General features: G+C 45.6%; 1 protein-coding gene across 1 annotated transcript in view; it reads right to left on the minus strand.

Annotated features, from left to right (window-relative positions):
- LOC115476643 (myelin-associated glycoprotein-like) overlaps positions 1–13702 on the minus strand; it is a 116566-nt gene that overhangs the window by 46341 nt on the left and 56523 nt on the right. The window contains exon 3 of the mRNA XM_030213118.1: positions 7660–8028. Coding sequence (XP_030068978.1) covers positions 7660–8028 — 369 coding nt within the window. The remainder of the gene's footprint in view (positions 1–7659; positions 8029–13702) is intronic.

Below are 13702 nucleotides of genomic sequence, written 5' to 3' on the forward strand. Positions count from 1 at the left end.
CAACCCACTTAAATGTCGGCCCTGCTTAAGTCCCTCCCATGTTCCTCCCCTAGGAATGCCCCTCTGACAATTATAGGCTAAACCATTTTACATAATTATAGAATAGCGCTTAGGCACACAACCAGGGCCGTGCCGATGCGGTAAGCGGGGTAAGCGCCGCAGGGGGGCGCCCACCTCTGGAGGGCGCCGCCGCGGTGCTTACTCTCGCCCCGCGCCGCCGAGGCCTTTAAATCTTTTACCTGGTCGCAGCAGCGTCAGTGAAAGCGCTGCCGACGTCTCCCTTCCCTTGCACTCATTGGTTCCCTCAGTGTCCCGCCTTCTACAAGAAGGCGGACACTGAGGGAACCAAGAGCGCGAAGGGAGATGTCGGCAGCGCTCCGCTTTCACTGACGCTGCTGCGACCGGAAGTAAAAGATTTAAAGGCCCCAGGGTGCGGAGGAAAGAGCAGAGGCATAGGCGCCCCGTATAAGAGGCTTGGGGAGGCTAAGCCTCCCCAGCCCAACCATGACCTTTAAAACCGGCTCCGGTCCCCACCTGGCAGTGTTGACGGCGTCCCCTGTGCCTTTGAGCAGCTTACCGGCACACGCAGCACTTCTCTTGTTTCTCCTCTTCGTTGCCGTCGCGTCGTCCCACCCCCCCACCCCCCCTTCACGCGATTTGCGAACCGCGCTGCCGCTTAGCACTGCTTAAAAAAAAATTTACACGTCAGCAGGAACAGGCTGCTTCAGCCAATCCCAGGAGCCTTCCTTCAGCCCTTGGGCGGAACACGCTGAAGGAAGGCCCCTGGGATTGGCTGAAGCAGCCTGTTCCTGCTGATGTGTAATTTTTTTTTTAAGCAGTGCTAAGCGGTTCGCGAATCGCGTGAAGGGAGAGGACAATTTGCTGGAAATGGAGGGGAAGGGAGAGAGAGGAGGATTGCTGGTTATGGATGGAGGAGGGAAGGGCAGAGAGGGACAAGGATGGACATGGGGGCCCACGGAGAGGACAATTTGCTGGAAATGGAGGGGAGGGGAGAGAGGAGGATTGCTGGCTATGGATGGAGGAGGGAAGGGCAGAGGGGGACAAGGATAGACATGGGGGCCCAGGGAGAGGACAATTTGCTGGAAATGGAGGGGAGGGGAGAGAGGAGGATTGCTGGCTATGGATGGAGGAGGGAAGGGCAGAGGGGGACAAGGATGGACATGGGGGCCCAGGGAGAGGACAATTTGCTGGAAATGGAGGGGAGGGGAGAGAGGAGGATTGCTGGCTATGGATGGAGGAGGGAAGGGCAGAGAGGGACAAGGATGGACATGGGGGCCCAAGGAGAGGACAAATTGCTGAAAATGGAGGGGAGGGGAGGAGGATTGCTGGCTATGGATGGAGGAGGGAAGGGCAGAGAGGGACAAGGATGGACATGGGGGCCCAGGGAGAGGACAATTTGCTGGAAATGGAGGGGAGGGGAGAGAGGAGGATTGCTGGCTATGGATGGAGGAGGGAAGGGCAGAGAGGGACAAGGATGGACATGGGGGCCCAAGGAGAGGACAAATTGCTGGAAATGGAGGGGAGGGGGAGGAGGATTGCTGGCTATGGATGGAGGAGGGAAGGGCAGAGAGGGACAAGGATGGACATGGGGGCCCAAGGAGAGGACAAATTGCTGGAAATGGAGGGGAGGGGAGGAGGATTGCTGGCTATGGATGGAGGAGGGAAGGGCAGAGAGGGACAAGGATGGACATGGGGGCCCAGGGAGAGGACAATTTGCTGGAAATGGAGGGGAGGGGAGAGAGGAGGATTGCTGGCTATGGATGGAGGAGGGAAGGGCAGAGGGGGACAAGGATGGACATGGGGGCCCAGGGAGAGGACAATTTGCTGGAAATGGAGGGGAGAGGAGAGAGGAGGATTGCTGGCTATGGATGGAGGAGGGAAGGGCAGAGAGGGACAAGGATGGACATGGATGGGAGGACAGGACCCAGGGAGAGAGAAGAAATTGCTGGAAATGGATCTAGAGCAAGAAATGAAGAAGAAAGGAGGAAAGTAAAGAAATAAATGGAAAGGAAGCCCTGGAAATGGAGTTAAGAGGACAGATAGCAGCAGACTCAGATACTGGGCCAGCATGATCGGAAAAAGAAAGTCACCAGACAACAAAGGTAGAAAAAAATCATTTTATTTTCATTTTAGCGTTTGGAATATGTCTACTTTGAGAATTTACATCTGCTATCTTATTTTGCAATGTATAGCAATTTGTTTCTAAGAATATTGCTGACAATTCCTGTCAGTGTAGCAAGTGGTGAGCGATCATTTTCACCGGGGGGGGGGGGGGGCGCCAACTGATAGTCTGCAGGGGGGCGCCAGAGACCCTAGGCACGGCCCTGCACCAGGGGCGTATCTGAACTGCGGCGGTAGGGGGGGCCAGGGCCAGAGAGGGGGGGCACATTATAGCCCCCCCCCCGCCGCCGCCGCCGCCGCCGCCGCCATTGCCGATCCCCCTCCCCCCAGCCGCTGCCATTGCTAACCCTCCCCCTCCGTTGCTCGCCTACCTTCGCTGGCGGGGGACCCCAACCCCCGCCAGCCGAGGTCCGCGTCCTCCTGCCGCTGCCGGCTGCCTTTGGTCCTTTCATTCTTCCATTGAAGCTGGCGCCGACGAAAAAGTTTCTTTTGAATCTGACGTCGCTGCACGTTGCACGTTGTACGTGCAGGACGTCAGGACTCAGACCGTACAAGTCAGCCCAGCACTGGCCTTAGTTGATACAGCCAGATTTTCCATCTAAGCACCACTTGACATACAAACACATAAGCAACCCTTTAAGTTTTGTTTTTCTATAGCATTCATTTTCTAATTAGAGATCCTCTGTATTCATCCCATGCATATTTGAATTCTGTCACAGTTTTTTTTCTCCACCTCCTTCCTCAGGAGGGCATTCCAGGCATCCACCACCTTCTCTGTGAAAAAGAATTTTCTGACATTACTCCTGAGCCTAATACCCCGCAACCACAATTCATGTCCTCTAGTTTTACCATTATCCATTCTCTGGAACATATTTGTTTCTATATTAATACCTTTCAAGTATTTAAATGTCTCTATCATATCTCCCCTGTCCCTCCTCTCCTCTAGGGTATACGTATTCAAGTCTTCCAGTCTCTTCTCATATCTCTTTTGGCGCAAGTCCCATATAATTGTCACCTTCCTCTGGACTGCATCAAATCTTCTTACATCTTTAGCAAGATACGGCCTCTAAAACTGAACACAATACTCCAGGTGGGCCTCACCAATGACTTGTACAGGTGCATCAAAACCTCCTATCTTCTGCTGGTTACATCTCTCCCTATACAACCTAGCATCCTTCTGGCTATGGCTGCCACCTTGTCACACTGTTTTGTCACATTCAGATCCTCAGATACTATCACCCCAAGATCCCTCTCCCTGTCTGTATATATCAGCCTCTCACCACCTAATGTATATGTCTCCCTTAGATTTCTACTCCCTAAGTGCATCACTTTGCACTTCTTAGCACTGAATTTTAATTGTCAAACATTAAATCATTCTTCTAACTTTTGCAGATCTGTTTTCATGTTTTCCACTCCCTCCGGAATGTTCACTCTGTTACAAATCTTGGTATCATCCGCAAAAAGGCAAATCTTACCTTCTAACCCTTCGGCAATGTCACTCACAAATATATTAAACAGAATTGGCCCCAGCACCGATCCCTGAGGCACTCCACTACTCACCTTTCCTTCCTCCAAGTGAATTCCATTAACCACCACCCTGTGGCATCTGTCAACCAGTTTCTAATCCAGTTCACCACTTTGGGTCCTAACTTCAGTTTATTCAAGAGTTCCTATGAGGAACTGTGTCAAAGACTTTCCTGAAATCTAAGTAGATTACATCTAGAACACATCCTTGATCCAGTTCTCTGGCCACCCTGTCAAAGGATTCAATCAGATTTATTTGGCACGATTTATCTTTGGTAAAACCATATTATCTCGGATCTTGTAACCTATTGGATTCCAGGAAATTCACTACCCTTTCCTTCAGCATCGCTTCCATTACTTTTCCAATAACTGAAGTGAGGCTTATGGGTCTATAATTTCCAACTTCTTCTCTGTCATCACTTTTGTGAAGAGGGACCACAACTGCTCTTCTCCAATCCCATGGAATCACTCCTGTCTCTAAGGATTTATTAAACAAATCTTTAAGAAGACCTGCCAGAACCTTTCTGAGTTCCCTCAATATCCTGGAATGGATCCCATCTGGTCCCATGGTTTTTTCCACCTTCAAATTTTCAAGTTGTTCATCGACACTTTCTTACATGAATGGTGCTATATCCGCTCCATTTGCATAAGTACCTTTGCCAGTCAATCATGCTCCTTCTCCAGGATTTTCTTCCGTGAACACAGAGCAGAAGAATTTGTTTAGCACATTTGCGTTTTCCTAACCATTATCCACATAGCAGTTCATAGCATCTTTCAGTCTCACAATTCCATTTTTAATCTTCCTCCTTTCACTAATATACCTGAAAAAATTCTTGTCACCGCTCCTTACATTTCTAGCCATTTGTTCTTCCACATGCACTTTTGCCAGATGTATATCTCTCTTGGCTTCTTTCAGTTTCATCCAGTACTCCTCTCTGTGTTCCTCTTCTTGAGTTTTTTTGTTTCATGAGTTTTTCTGTATTCTATGAATTTAAGATGGAAGGACAAAAAAAGCAGATCAATCAAAGAAAATAGTTTATTGAATGACAACCAAATAGACAAATCAGCCCGACACTGGCCGTGTTTCGCCCAACAGGGCTGCGTCAGGGGAGTTATGGAAGTCTAAAATCATGAATCTTCCAAAATGCAGTAAAAAACAGCATGAACCAAATGAATCATAAAAGATAGTGACATGAATACCGTCCTGAACCTTCACAATTCTAGAATGCTTTTTCAGCATTCTAAAATTGTGAAGGTTCAGGCCTGCATTTTGGAATATTCATGATTTTAGACTTCCATAACTCCCCTGACGCAGCCCTGTTGGACGAAACACGGCCAATGTCGGGCTGATTGGTCTATTTGGTTGTCATTCAATTTCTTTGATTGATCTGCTTTTTTTGTCCTTCCATCTTGGAGTTTGCAGATCGTTTGCCTTGCTGTTTTCTATGAATTTAAGCACATAAAGCGGAGTAATGCTCTATAGATTCCGATATCTTGGATTTTGTTTTGATTTGCAACTTTCTTTTACTAAATATATTTCAGAAGTGATTAGATTAGGCTTCACTTTCTACCTACTATTTACTCTGGGGCCCTTTAACTAAAGGGTTGCCATGCGGCAACAGACTTGCCGTGCGGCAACCCAGAGCTATTACCGACCCAACACGGCCACCAGTGGCAGTTCCACCTCGAGTGTGTGCCATTTCCAGTGCTACAGAAAATAATTCCATAATTTCTAGTGCAGTGCTAACCCAGTAGTGCTGCCCGATTACCGCTGGGTTACCGCAGGAGCCCTTGTGGCGGTAAGTGCTCCCCCTCCCCCCGCATGGCCACACGGTAAGAATGATCTTACTGCATGACTATGCCTTTTTTAGGGGCTGAAATCAGTGCCAACTAAGCATATTCTACAATCAGCGCCTAGATTTAGGCACGGATTATAGAATACACTTAGTTCATTTCTCAGCGCCTAAAACTATACGCATCCATTTACACCATCGAAATGTGGTGTAAATCCCAGTGCATAGATGTATGCGCACAGGGCCATATTCTATAACTGCATATGAACATTTCAGAATGCCCACGAAAACACCCATTTCCCCACCCATAACCATGCCCCTTTTTGCCTGCATGCATTAGAAGTTTGGCACACTTTGTTACAGAATACGCTTAGCGAGTTGTGCGCATAAATTCTAATTAGTGCCAATTAGTGCTCATTATTGCTTGTTAAGTGCTGTTATCAGTGCTCATTAGCTTGCTAAGCTTGTTAAGTTACATGCATTATTATACAATCCGCTTGGATTTCAGCACAGTTATCTAGAATCTGGGGGTAAGGGCCTTATTCTACAAAGTTTAATCTCCTATATTTAAGCTCCTAAAATTTACACTCCTAAATTTATGAGTATAAATTATGCTCCTAAAATTATGCTGATAAATTCAGGAGTGTAATTTATGCTCCTAAATTTATGTAGGAACATAGATTACTCGCAATGTACAAGCATAAATTTAGGAGTATAAACTGTGTAGAATAAGGCCCTAAGGGGTGAATTCTATAAATCACACCTAAAAAATCAGTGCTGAAAAAAACACTTAGGCACAGTTTATAGAATAGCACTCAAGTGCAGGGTTCGCACATAAATTTAGGTGGGCCTTTTACAGAGGTGCTCTAGTGTTTTTAGCGCACGCTTAAAATAAGCATGCGCTGAACACTAGAGACACCCATATATTCCTATGTGCGTCTCTAATGTTTAGCATACACTAATCATTAGTGCACGCTAAAAATGCTACCATGCCTTTGTAAAAGACACCATTGGTGCATCCATTTGCACCAACAAAAACATGGTGCAAATGCCCCACCTAAATTTATGCACAAAACCCCTAATTCTATAATTCCACGCATAACTCAAATCCATGCCCATATTCTGCCCCGAAACGCCCATGACCCTCCCATTCCCACTCTCCCTTTTCTGGGACATATGTGCATACATGTTAATTGATTTCAATTAGTGCCAATAATTGGTTATTAAAAAGCCAAATATTGGCACTAATTGCTTTTTGGCTCATTATTCAATTAAATTGCACATACAAATTAGGTATGTGCCCAAATTTGCACTCAAACTTTCTGGTGACTTTTATAGAATTATAGGGTAAGTGTAAAACTGTGCATGCAAGTTTATAGAATTAGGGAGGAAAGTACCTAAATTTCAGTGACCTGTTATAGAATGAGGCAGACATTGTGCAGCTATGCAGATAGTTTTATTTCCATACCAGGAGGGTGATTTTCAAGCCCATTTCTGGAGGTATAGGGTTGTCAAGTAGCTCTAGATTTTCAAAAAAGGTTAATCCAGTCCTGGTTTTACCCCATGACTTATATGGACTTGTAATTCTTCCCTAAGAAAGGCAAAACTACAAGTACCTGTGTGCAGCAAGGTAAAACCAAGACTGGATCAGGTTATCCTAGAAAAGCTCTAGTTGTTGGCAACTCTGCACAGCTAAAACACTTTCCACCTGTTGTGTTATGTTCTATGATTCTTCTGTTCTACAATGAATTATAATAGTTCTATGCGGATCACATAATCAATAAAAAAGAAGAAACGGCTCCTGGCCAGTTAAATGTCACTTAACCGGCTATCTGACAATACTCAGCAGGAGATCGCCGGTTATCTCCCGCTGAATATTGCCAGATAGCGCTTAGCGGATAACCGGTTATATTGCACAATATAACTGGCTATCCACTAATATTGAGCACATCGCCAGCTAAGTTTGGTGGCCAACTTAGGCCACTGAAATAGCAAGTATATCTTTGGCCAGCGCTGAATATCGGCTTAGCAAATAAACCAGATATTCAATGTCGGTCATCGGAAATGGCCCGGCATTGAATATCCGGGCTCAGCACCAAACGCAGGAGATAGCCTGGCTAACTCCCACAGTCTGAATATCGAGCCCTTTGGAAATTACCCTGATAATGTAAAGAGATGCATTAAAAGCCCGTCTCCATACCCATTATTTCCAGGATGCTGTGCTCAGAGTAGGTGTACTGGTTGTAGCCACCCAGGTCTGCACGGAAGTAGTATTTGCCCTGAATGTCAGCGGTAATCCTGTCAATCTGTAGGGAACAGTTTTTCTGCTGCAGCTCCCCCAGGAACTTGGTGCGCCCTTGGTAAGTCTCATGGGTTGTGCTTGTCTTGGACTTCAAGACCACCGGGGGATGATTCTTAGGGTAGGGGCTATTGAAGTACCAGATGCCATGGACTGAGGATGGCCGGAGCTCCTCTGGGTAGTCAAACTTGCATGGGATGGCCACACAGGTTTCCTGTAGAGCAGAGATGGTCTGGGGCATCCAGGCTGCCCACTGCCCACATAAAACTCCTGAAAGGAGAACAGAGAGTGAAACAGAAATATAGAGAACCACAAGTCAGACATATCACTACATGGGCATTTTCAACATTACAGGAGACTTTACCTTGCCACAAATCTGAAATGGCTGTATTAGCAGGAAATAACATTGCTGACAGATGCTGGCGCTGACACAAGTACAGATAACTGACTTTATTGTTTGAAAACGTTTTTTTTTAAGTGACATTATTAATTTCATATAATTTGTTCAGTTTCAATATGAGGAATGAGAGCACATGAGCACTTTTAAGTTGTATTGTGGATAAAAAAAAAACGAGGATCCTATGAAAGATAGCTCCACTCTGTCGCTCTAAACAAGACCCACTTTCATAAAGGGTCAACCTTTGGGTGAGAATATTATCTGAGGGTTCCTCTTTAGCCACATATATATATATTGTTTCAAGTTAGTATTGGTTGGCTAATTATACTGCCCTATGGGGTTTTTATCTATATACACAGATCCTTTGGAAAGAAAGCACAAAGGTAAAGGAAACGAGAGACTGAGGGACAGACGAGCAGTCTACTGATTAGAGATGTGCATTTGTTGCTGCTGAAGTTCATCAGTAAGCCTTAAAAAATGTGAAGGGCAATTCTTTGAGGCGCCCCTAAAGTTAGGCACCAATAACACACACATATTCTCTGCATAGAACATGTAAACCACTTTAGTTGTAGTCCCCTTGATATTCAGCGCTATTTAACCAGTCAGAAATGGTTGCTGACCGATTAAATAGCATTTCAGTGCCTAACCACTAAAATTTAGCGCAATATAACCGTTTTTCTCTGCTGAATATTGCTGATTAGCACCAAAAGATAACCGTTATATCACATGATAACCAGCAATATTCAGCACTGACCAGGTAAGTCTAGCAGCCAAATCGGACCACATAAATAGCAGTCCTATCTTTGGCCTCTATAAACTTAGCCGGCCAGTGCTGAATATTAACATAGCTGGTTAAGTTCGAGCTGGCCAAAAAAACCCCCAGATATTCAATGCTGATTACTGGAAACAGCCCGGCATTAAATATCCAGGGTCAGCACCGATTGTCACTTATGAGGGCTACCTCCTGTGAGCTGAATATCTACCTCAGTATCAGAAATGGAGCCAGGATGAGGCAAGTTGATGGTGTGGGGGGAGCGAGAGCGGACTTCTGCCGGCGCACATTTTCACTGCAACAGGACGAAAGAAAATAGGCACCGGCAGAACTCCATTTGGGGGAGCGGCCGCTCCCCTGGCACCCCACCTAGCTATGCCACTGCTCAGTATATCAAGTCCATGACCCTTTACCCTTATGCTCATGATTGGAGCCACTAATTGGCAGTTAGACGCTTAAGCACTAGGCACTATTATATCAAGTGTGTGCTTAAGTCCCTTAACACGCAACTGCATGGGGGCATCAACATGGATGGAGCATAGGCATGAACAATACAATTAAAATGTATTACTTAAAATATGTGTAAGACTAATATAAAATCAATGCTCAAAAAACAAAATATATAAAAAATAAGTACAAAATAAAATACTGTCAAGGCTCAAGACTTGACACAGCACCGTGTTTTAGCATGTAACATGCCTGCCTCAGGAGTCTACAATAAAAGCAAAACAATATGTTAAACAGTGATAAAAACATGTATATACATGAGCATCCATTATGTCTTTCAGGTGAGAACACCCAGAACCAGTCTCTAGAACAGGTACTTAGCTGTGCACAGAAGTGCAGACTTATCTTTACTTTGGTCTTTCTTGGAGCTTCTTTCTTCTCCTTGCTTGAACATTGGAGTTCAGGTTCTTTTCTTCCAGTTCAGGAACCTACTACCTCACACTTTAAAGAAAATCAACAAAAAAGACTTCCTTCCTGTCTAATACCGGGAACAGCCCTAGCTGATGTACAGGGATAACTGAGGCTTTCTAAATGACAAAATAAATAATAATTTTGCAACCTTAAATAATTGTTCTATTCTTTACTATATACCCACAGCGCAACTTGGTCTTTCCAAAAGCATGCAATCTCCCACACTAGCACACCAGCAGATCATACAGAACACACAAGCTGCAATACCCTAGGCCCAGCCTTAAGCCTTGGAGACCAGTTTTCCTAATGGCTTAACTGGGATTAATCCACTTAAACAAACTTGTTTCACACAGTCATGCATTTTGGTCTCTCTCCCTCAGTCTTAACTGCAAAACTTTCAAACAGCACATAAGTAACAAAAAAAAAAAAACAGTTTTAGATTTTTTTGTTCTGTTCAAATCCAACACCTTTCACTTCCAGCTCACTTCACTTTCACTTAGCACTCAGGCACTTGCAGAAAAACTACCTTTCATCCACTTTCTGGCTCAGAAATCCTATCCAGTGTTGCCGATTACCCAGTCCCCAAACCCGCCCAAAAAGTTCACACCCCCGCCCCCGCCGTCATCGACCCCACCCCCACTGTCATCAGTTCCACCCCCGCCCCTGGCGTCATCAGCTCCACCCCTGCTGTCACCAGCCCCGCCCCTGATGTCACCAGCCCCGTCCCCAACATCACTAACCACTCCCCCATCACTAACCACCCCTCCGATGTCACTAACCACGCCCCCTGCAGTGCGAAAAACCGCAGCCAGCGGAGGAAAAAAACCGCCTGTCAAAAAAAAAATAGCCCAAAAAACTGCAACCCGCAGCGGTCAGAACTTTCCCGCAGCGGGTCGCAGAAAACCGCCCAATTGGGCGGGAAAACTGCCCATCTGGCAACCATACAGTCAGAGCTCCCTCACACACATCCACACTCTTCGGTTTCTTCAGCCCCTCTCCCCACTCCCAAACAAACTGTTGCTAAGGGGGATGGTGACTCTGAGTCACCAGCTGACCTCTACTAGCCAATCAGGTCTCAGAACACAGGATGTTTGCAGCATGGACCCTAATTAGCATTTTTCACTGTCTCCATTTTGAAAAAGAATGTCTCCATAGAAAAGAATTAAAAAGTTGAATTTTTAGAAAAAATATCATAAAAAATACTATGCAATTTGATCAAAATATCCTATAACTTATTAGTGCTGTCAAACTACACATACAGTAAACATTTCATAAATTTAAGCACACATTTAACAATGCTTACATATTTTTGTCATAAATCTCTATCAAAACTCCTATAAAACCAGAGACGTTCACTCTAATAAAATTCTGCATCGCTGCACATACACACAAATCCAAAGCTCAGAAGTGTCCCAAACTAAAACCTTCAAATTTAACCCCAAAAGTATTTTTACAAAACGTTTGAAAGTACTACGCCACCTAAAGAGGTTCTCAGAGACCCAAAACTACCATTAGAATCCCTCAAAAATTAACCCCTTAAACACCAGCCCAATGGGACAAAAAATACATTTTAAAAATAAATTAAGCAATTTTTGGGGACACCAGACCCCTTACCTGGTCCCCAGAATGGTCCTCTCTCAACCTCCTCTACTGGTCCAGGTCCCGGAGGTCCCTCCATGGCTGGGCAAACCACTGCGATTTACCTTGGTAGCCGCGGAACTCCTGCCAGGGCACCTCAAAAATTGAGGACCCAGCTTCATTTCAGGCCTAGTGCCAGTCCGGGAGTGCTAACATGCATGCACGGAAAGACGTGCATGCAAACAGCCTTCTCTACAGGCCAACAGCAGCCATACTCTCCATCACACCTGGCTGGGAAACAATGCTCCTCGGCCAGGCAGCATCGCAGCAAGTCGTGGACAGCGCATCTCTGCTCTGGAGGCCCTGAAAATGCCTCCAGAGCTACAGCACTGCCCACCAATGCTGCCAATGGGCTACTGGAAGCCCGGAGCCTCCCCCGGACCTCAGGTAAAAAAAACTCTAACCCACTGGGTTACAAGAGGAAATAGATGTACAGAGAGACCAAGAGAGAGGTGGAGACCTCACTTCCTACAAAGGAAGTAGTGTTTTGCTCAGACAAATGGTGATGGAACCCACGAGGGAGGGAGCGACACTGGATCTGGTGCTCACAAATGGGGATAGCGTGTCAAATATCCGAGTGGGTGCCCACCTGGGCAGCAGTGACCATCAAACGGTTTGGTTTGATATAACTGCTAAAGTGGAGAGCAGCCACTCAAAACTCAAAGTCCTGGATTTCAAGCGTGCTGACTTTAGTAAAATGGGGGAATACCTGAGGAAGGAGATGATGGGCTGGGAGGAAGTACGAGAAATGGAACGACAGTGGTCCAGGCTGAAAGAAGCTATAAATAGGGCCACGAACCTTTTTGTAAGGAAAGTAAATAAAAGCAAGAGAAAAAGGAAACCGATATGGTTCTCCAAGCAAGTGGTTGAGAAAATAAAGGCTAAAGAGTTGGCGTTCCAGAAATACAGAAAAACTCAAGAAAAGGAACACATGGAGGAATACCGGATGAAAATGAAAGAAGCCAAGAGAGAGATACGACTGGCAAAAGCGCAAGCGGAAGAACAAATGGCTAGAAATGTAAGGAGGGGTGACAAAAATTTCTTCAGGTATATTAGTGAAAGGAGAATGACTAAAAAGGGAATTGTGAGACTAAAAGATACTGCGAACCGCTATGTGGAAAATGATGAAGAAAAAGCAAATTTGCTAAATAGATACTTTTGTTCTGTTTTCACAGAGGAAAATCCTGGAGAAGGACCGCGATGGACTGGAAATAGTACAATTGAGAATGAAGTGGATACAGCACCGTTCACGGAAGAAAGTGTGTATCAACAACTTGAAAAGCTAAAGGTGGACAAAGCCATGGGACCGGACGGGATCCACCCCAGGATATTGAGGGAGCTCAGAGAGGTTTTGGCGGGTCCTCTTAAAGATTTGTTTAATATATCCTTGCAGACGGGAAAGGTTCCGAGGGATTGGAGAACGGCAGAGGTGGTCCCTCTTCACAAAAGTGGTGATAGGGAAGAAACTGGAAACTACAGGCCGGTAAGCCTCACTTCGGTTATTGGAAAAGTAATGGAAGCGATGCTGAAGGAAAGGATAGTGAATTTCCTGGAAGCCAATAAGTTGCAAGATCCGAGACAACATGGTTTTACCAAAGGGAAATTGTGCCAAACGAATCTCATTGAGTTCTTTGATTGGGTGACAGGAGAATTGAATCAGGGACGAGCTATGGACGTATTCTACTTGGATTTCAGCAAAGCTTTTGACACGGTTCCCCACAGGAGGCTCTTAAATAAACTGGAGGGGCTGAAGATAGGACCTGAAGTGGTGAACTGGATTAGGAACTGGTTGACAGACAGACGCCAGAGGGTGGTGGTGAATGGAATTCGCTCGGAGGAGGGAAAGGTGAGTAGTGGAGTGCCTCAGGGATCGGTGCTGGGACCGATTCTGTTCAATATATTTGTGAGTGACATTGCCGAAGGGTTAGAAGGTAAAGTTTGCCTATTTGTGGATGATACTAAGATCTGTAACAGAGTGGACACCAGGGAGGGAGTGGAAGCTAGAACAATAGTCTAAGATTTGGCAATTAAAATTCAATGCGAAGAAATGCAAAGTGATGCACTTAGGGAATAGAAATCCACGGGAGACGTATGTGTTAGGCGGGGAGAGTCTGATAGGTACGGGTGGAGAGAGGGATCTTGGGGTGATAGTATCTGAGGATTTGAAGGCGACGAAACAGTGTGACAAGGCGATGGCCGTAGCTAGAAGGTTGTTAGGC

This window comes from Microcaecilia unicolor, chromosome 8 (genome assembly GCF_901765095.1).
Source record: "Microcaecilia unicolor chromosome 8, aMicUni1.1, whole genome shotgun sequence".
Lineage (NCBI taxonomy): Eukaryota > Metazoa > Chordata > Amphibia > Gymnophiona > Siphonopidae > Microcaecilia > Microcaecilia unicolor.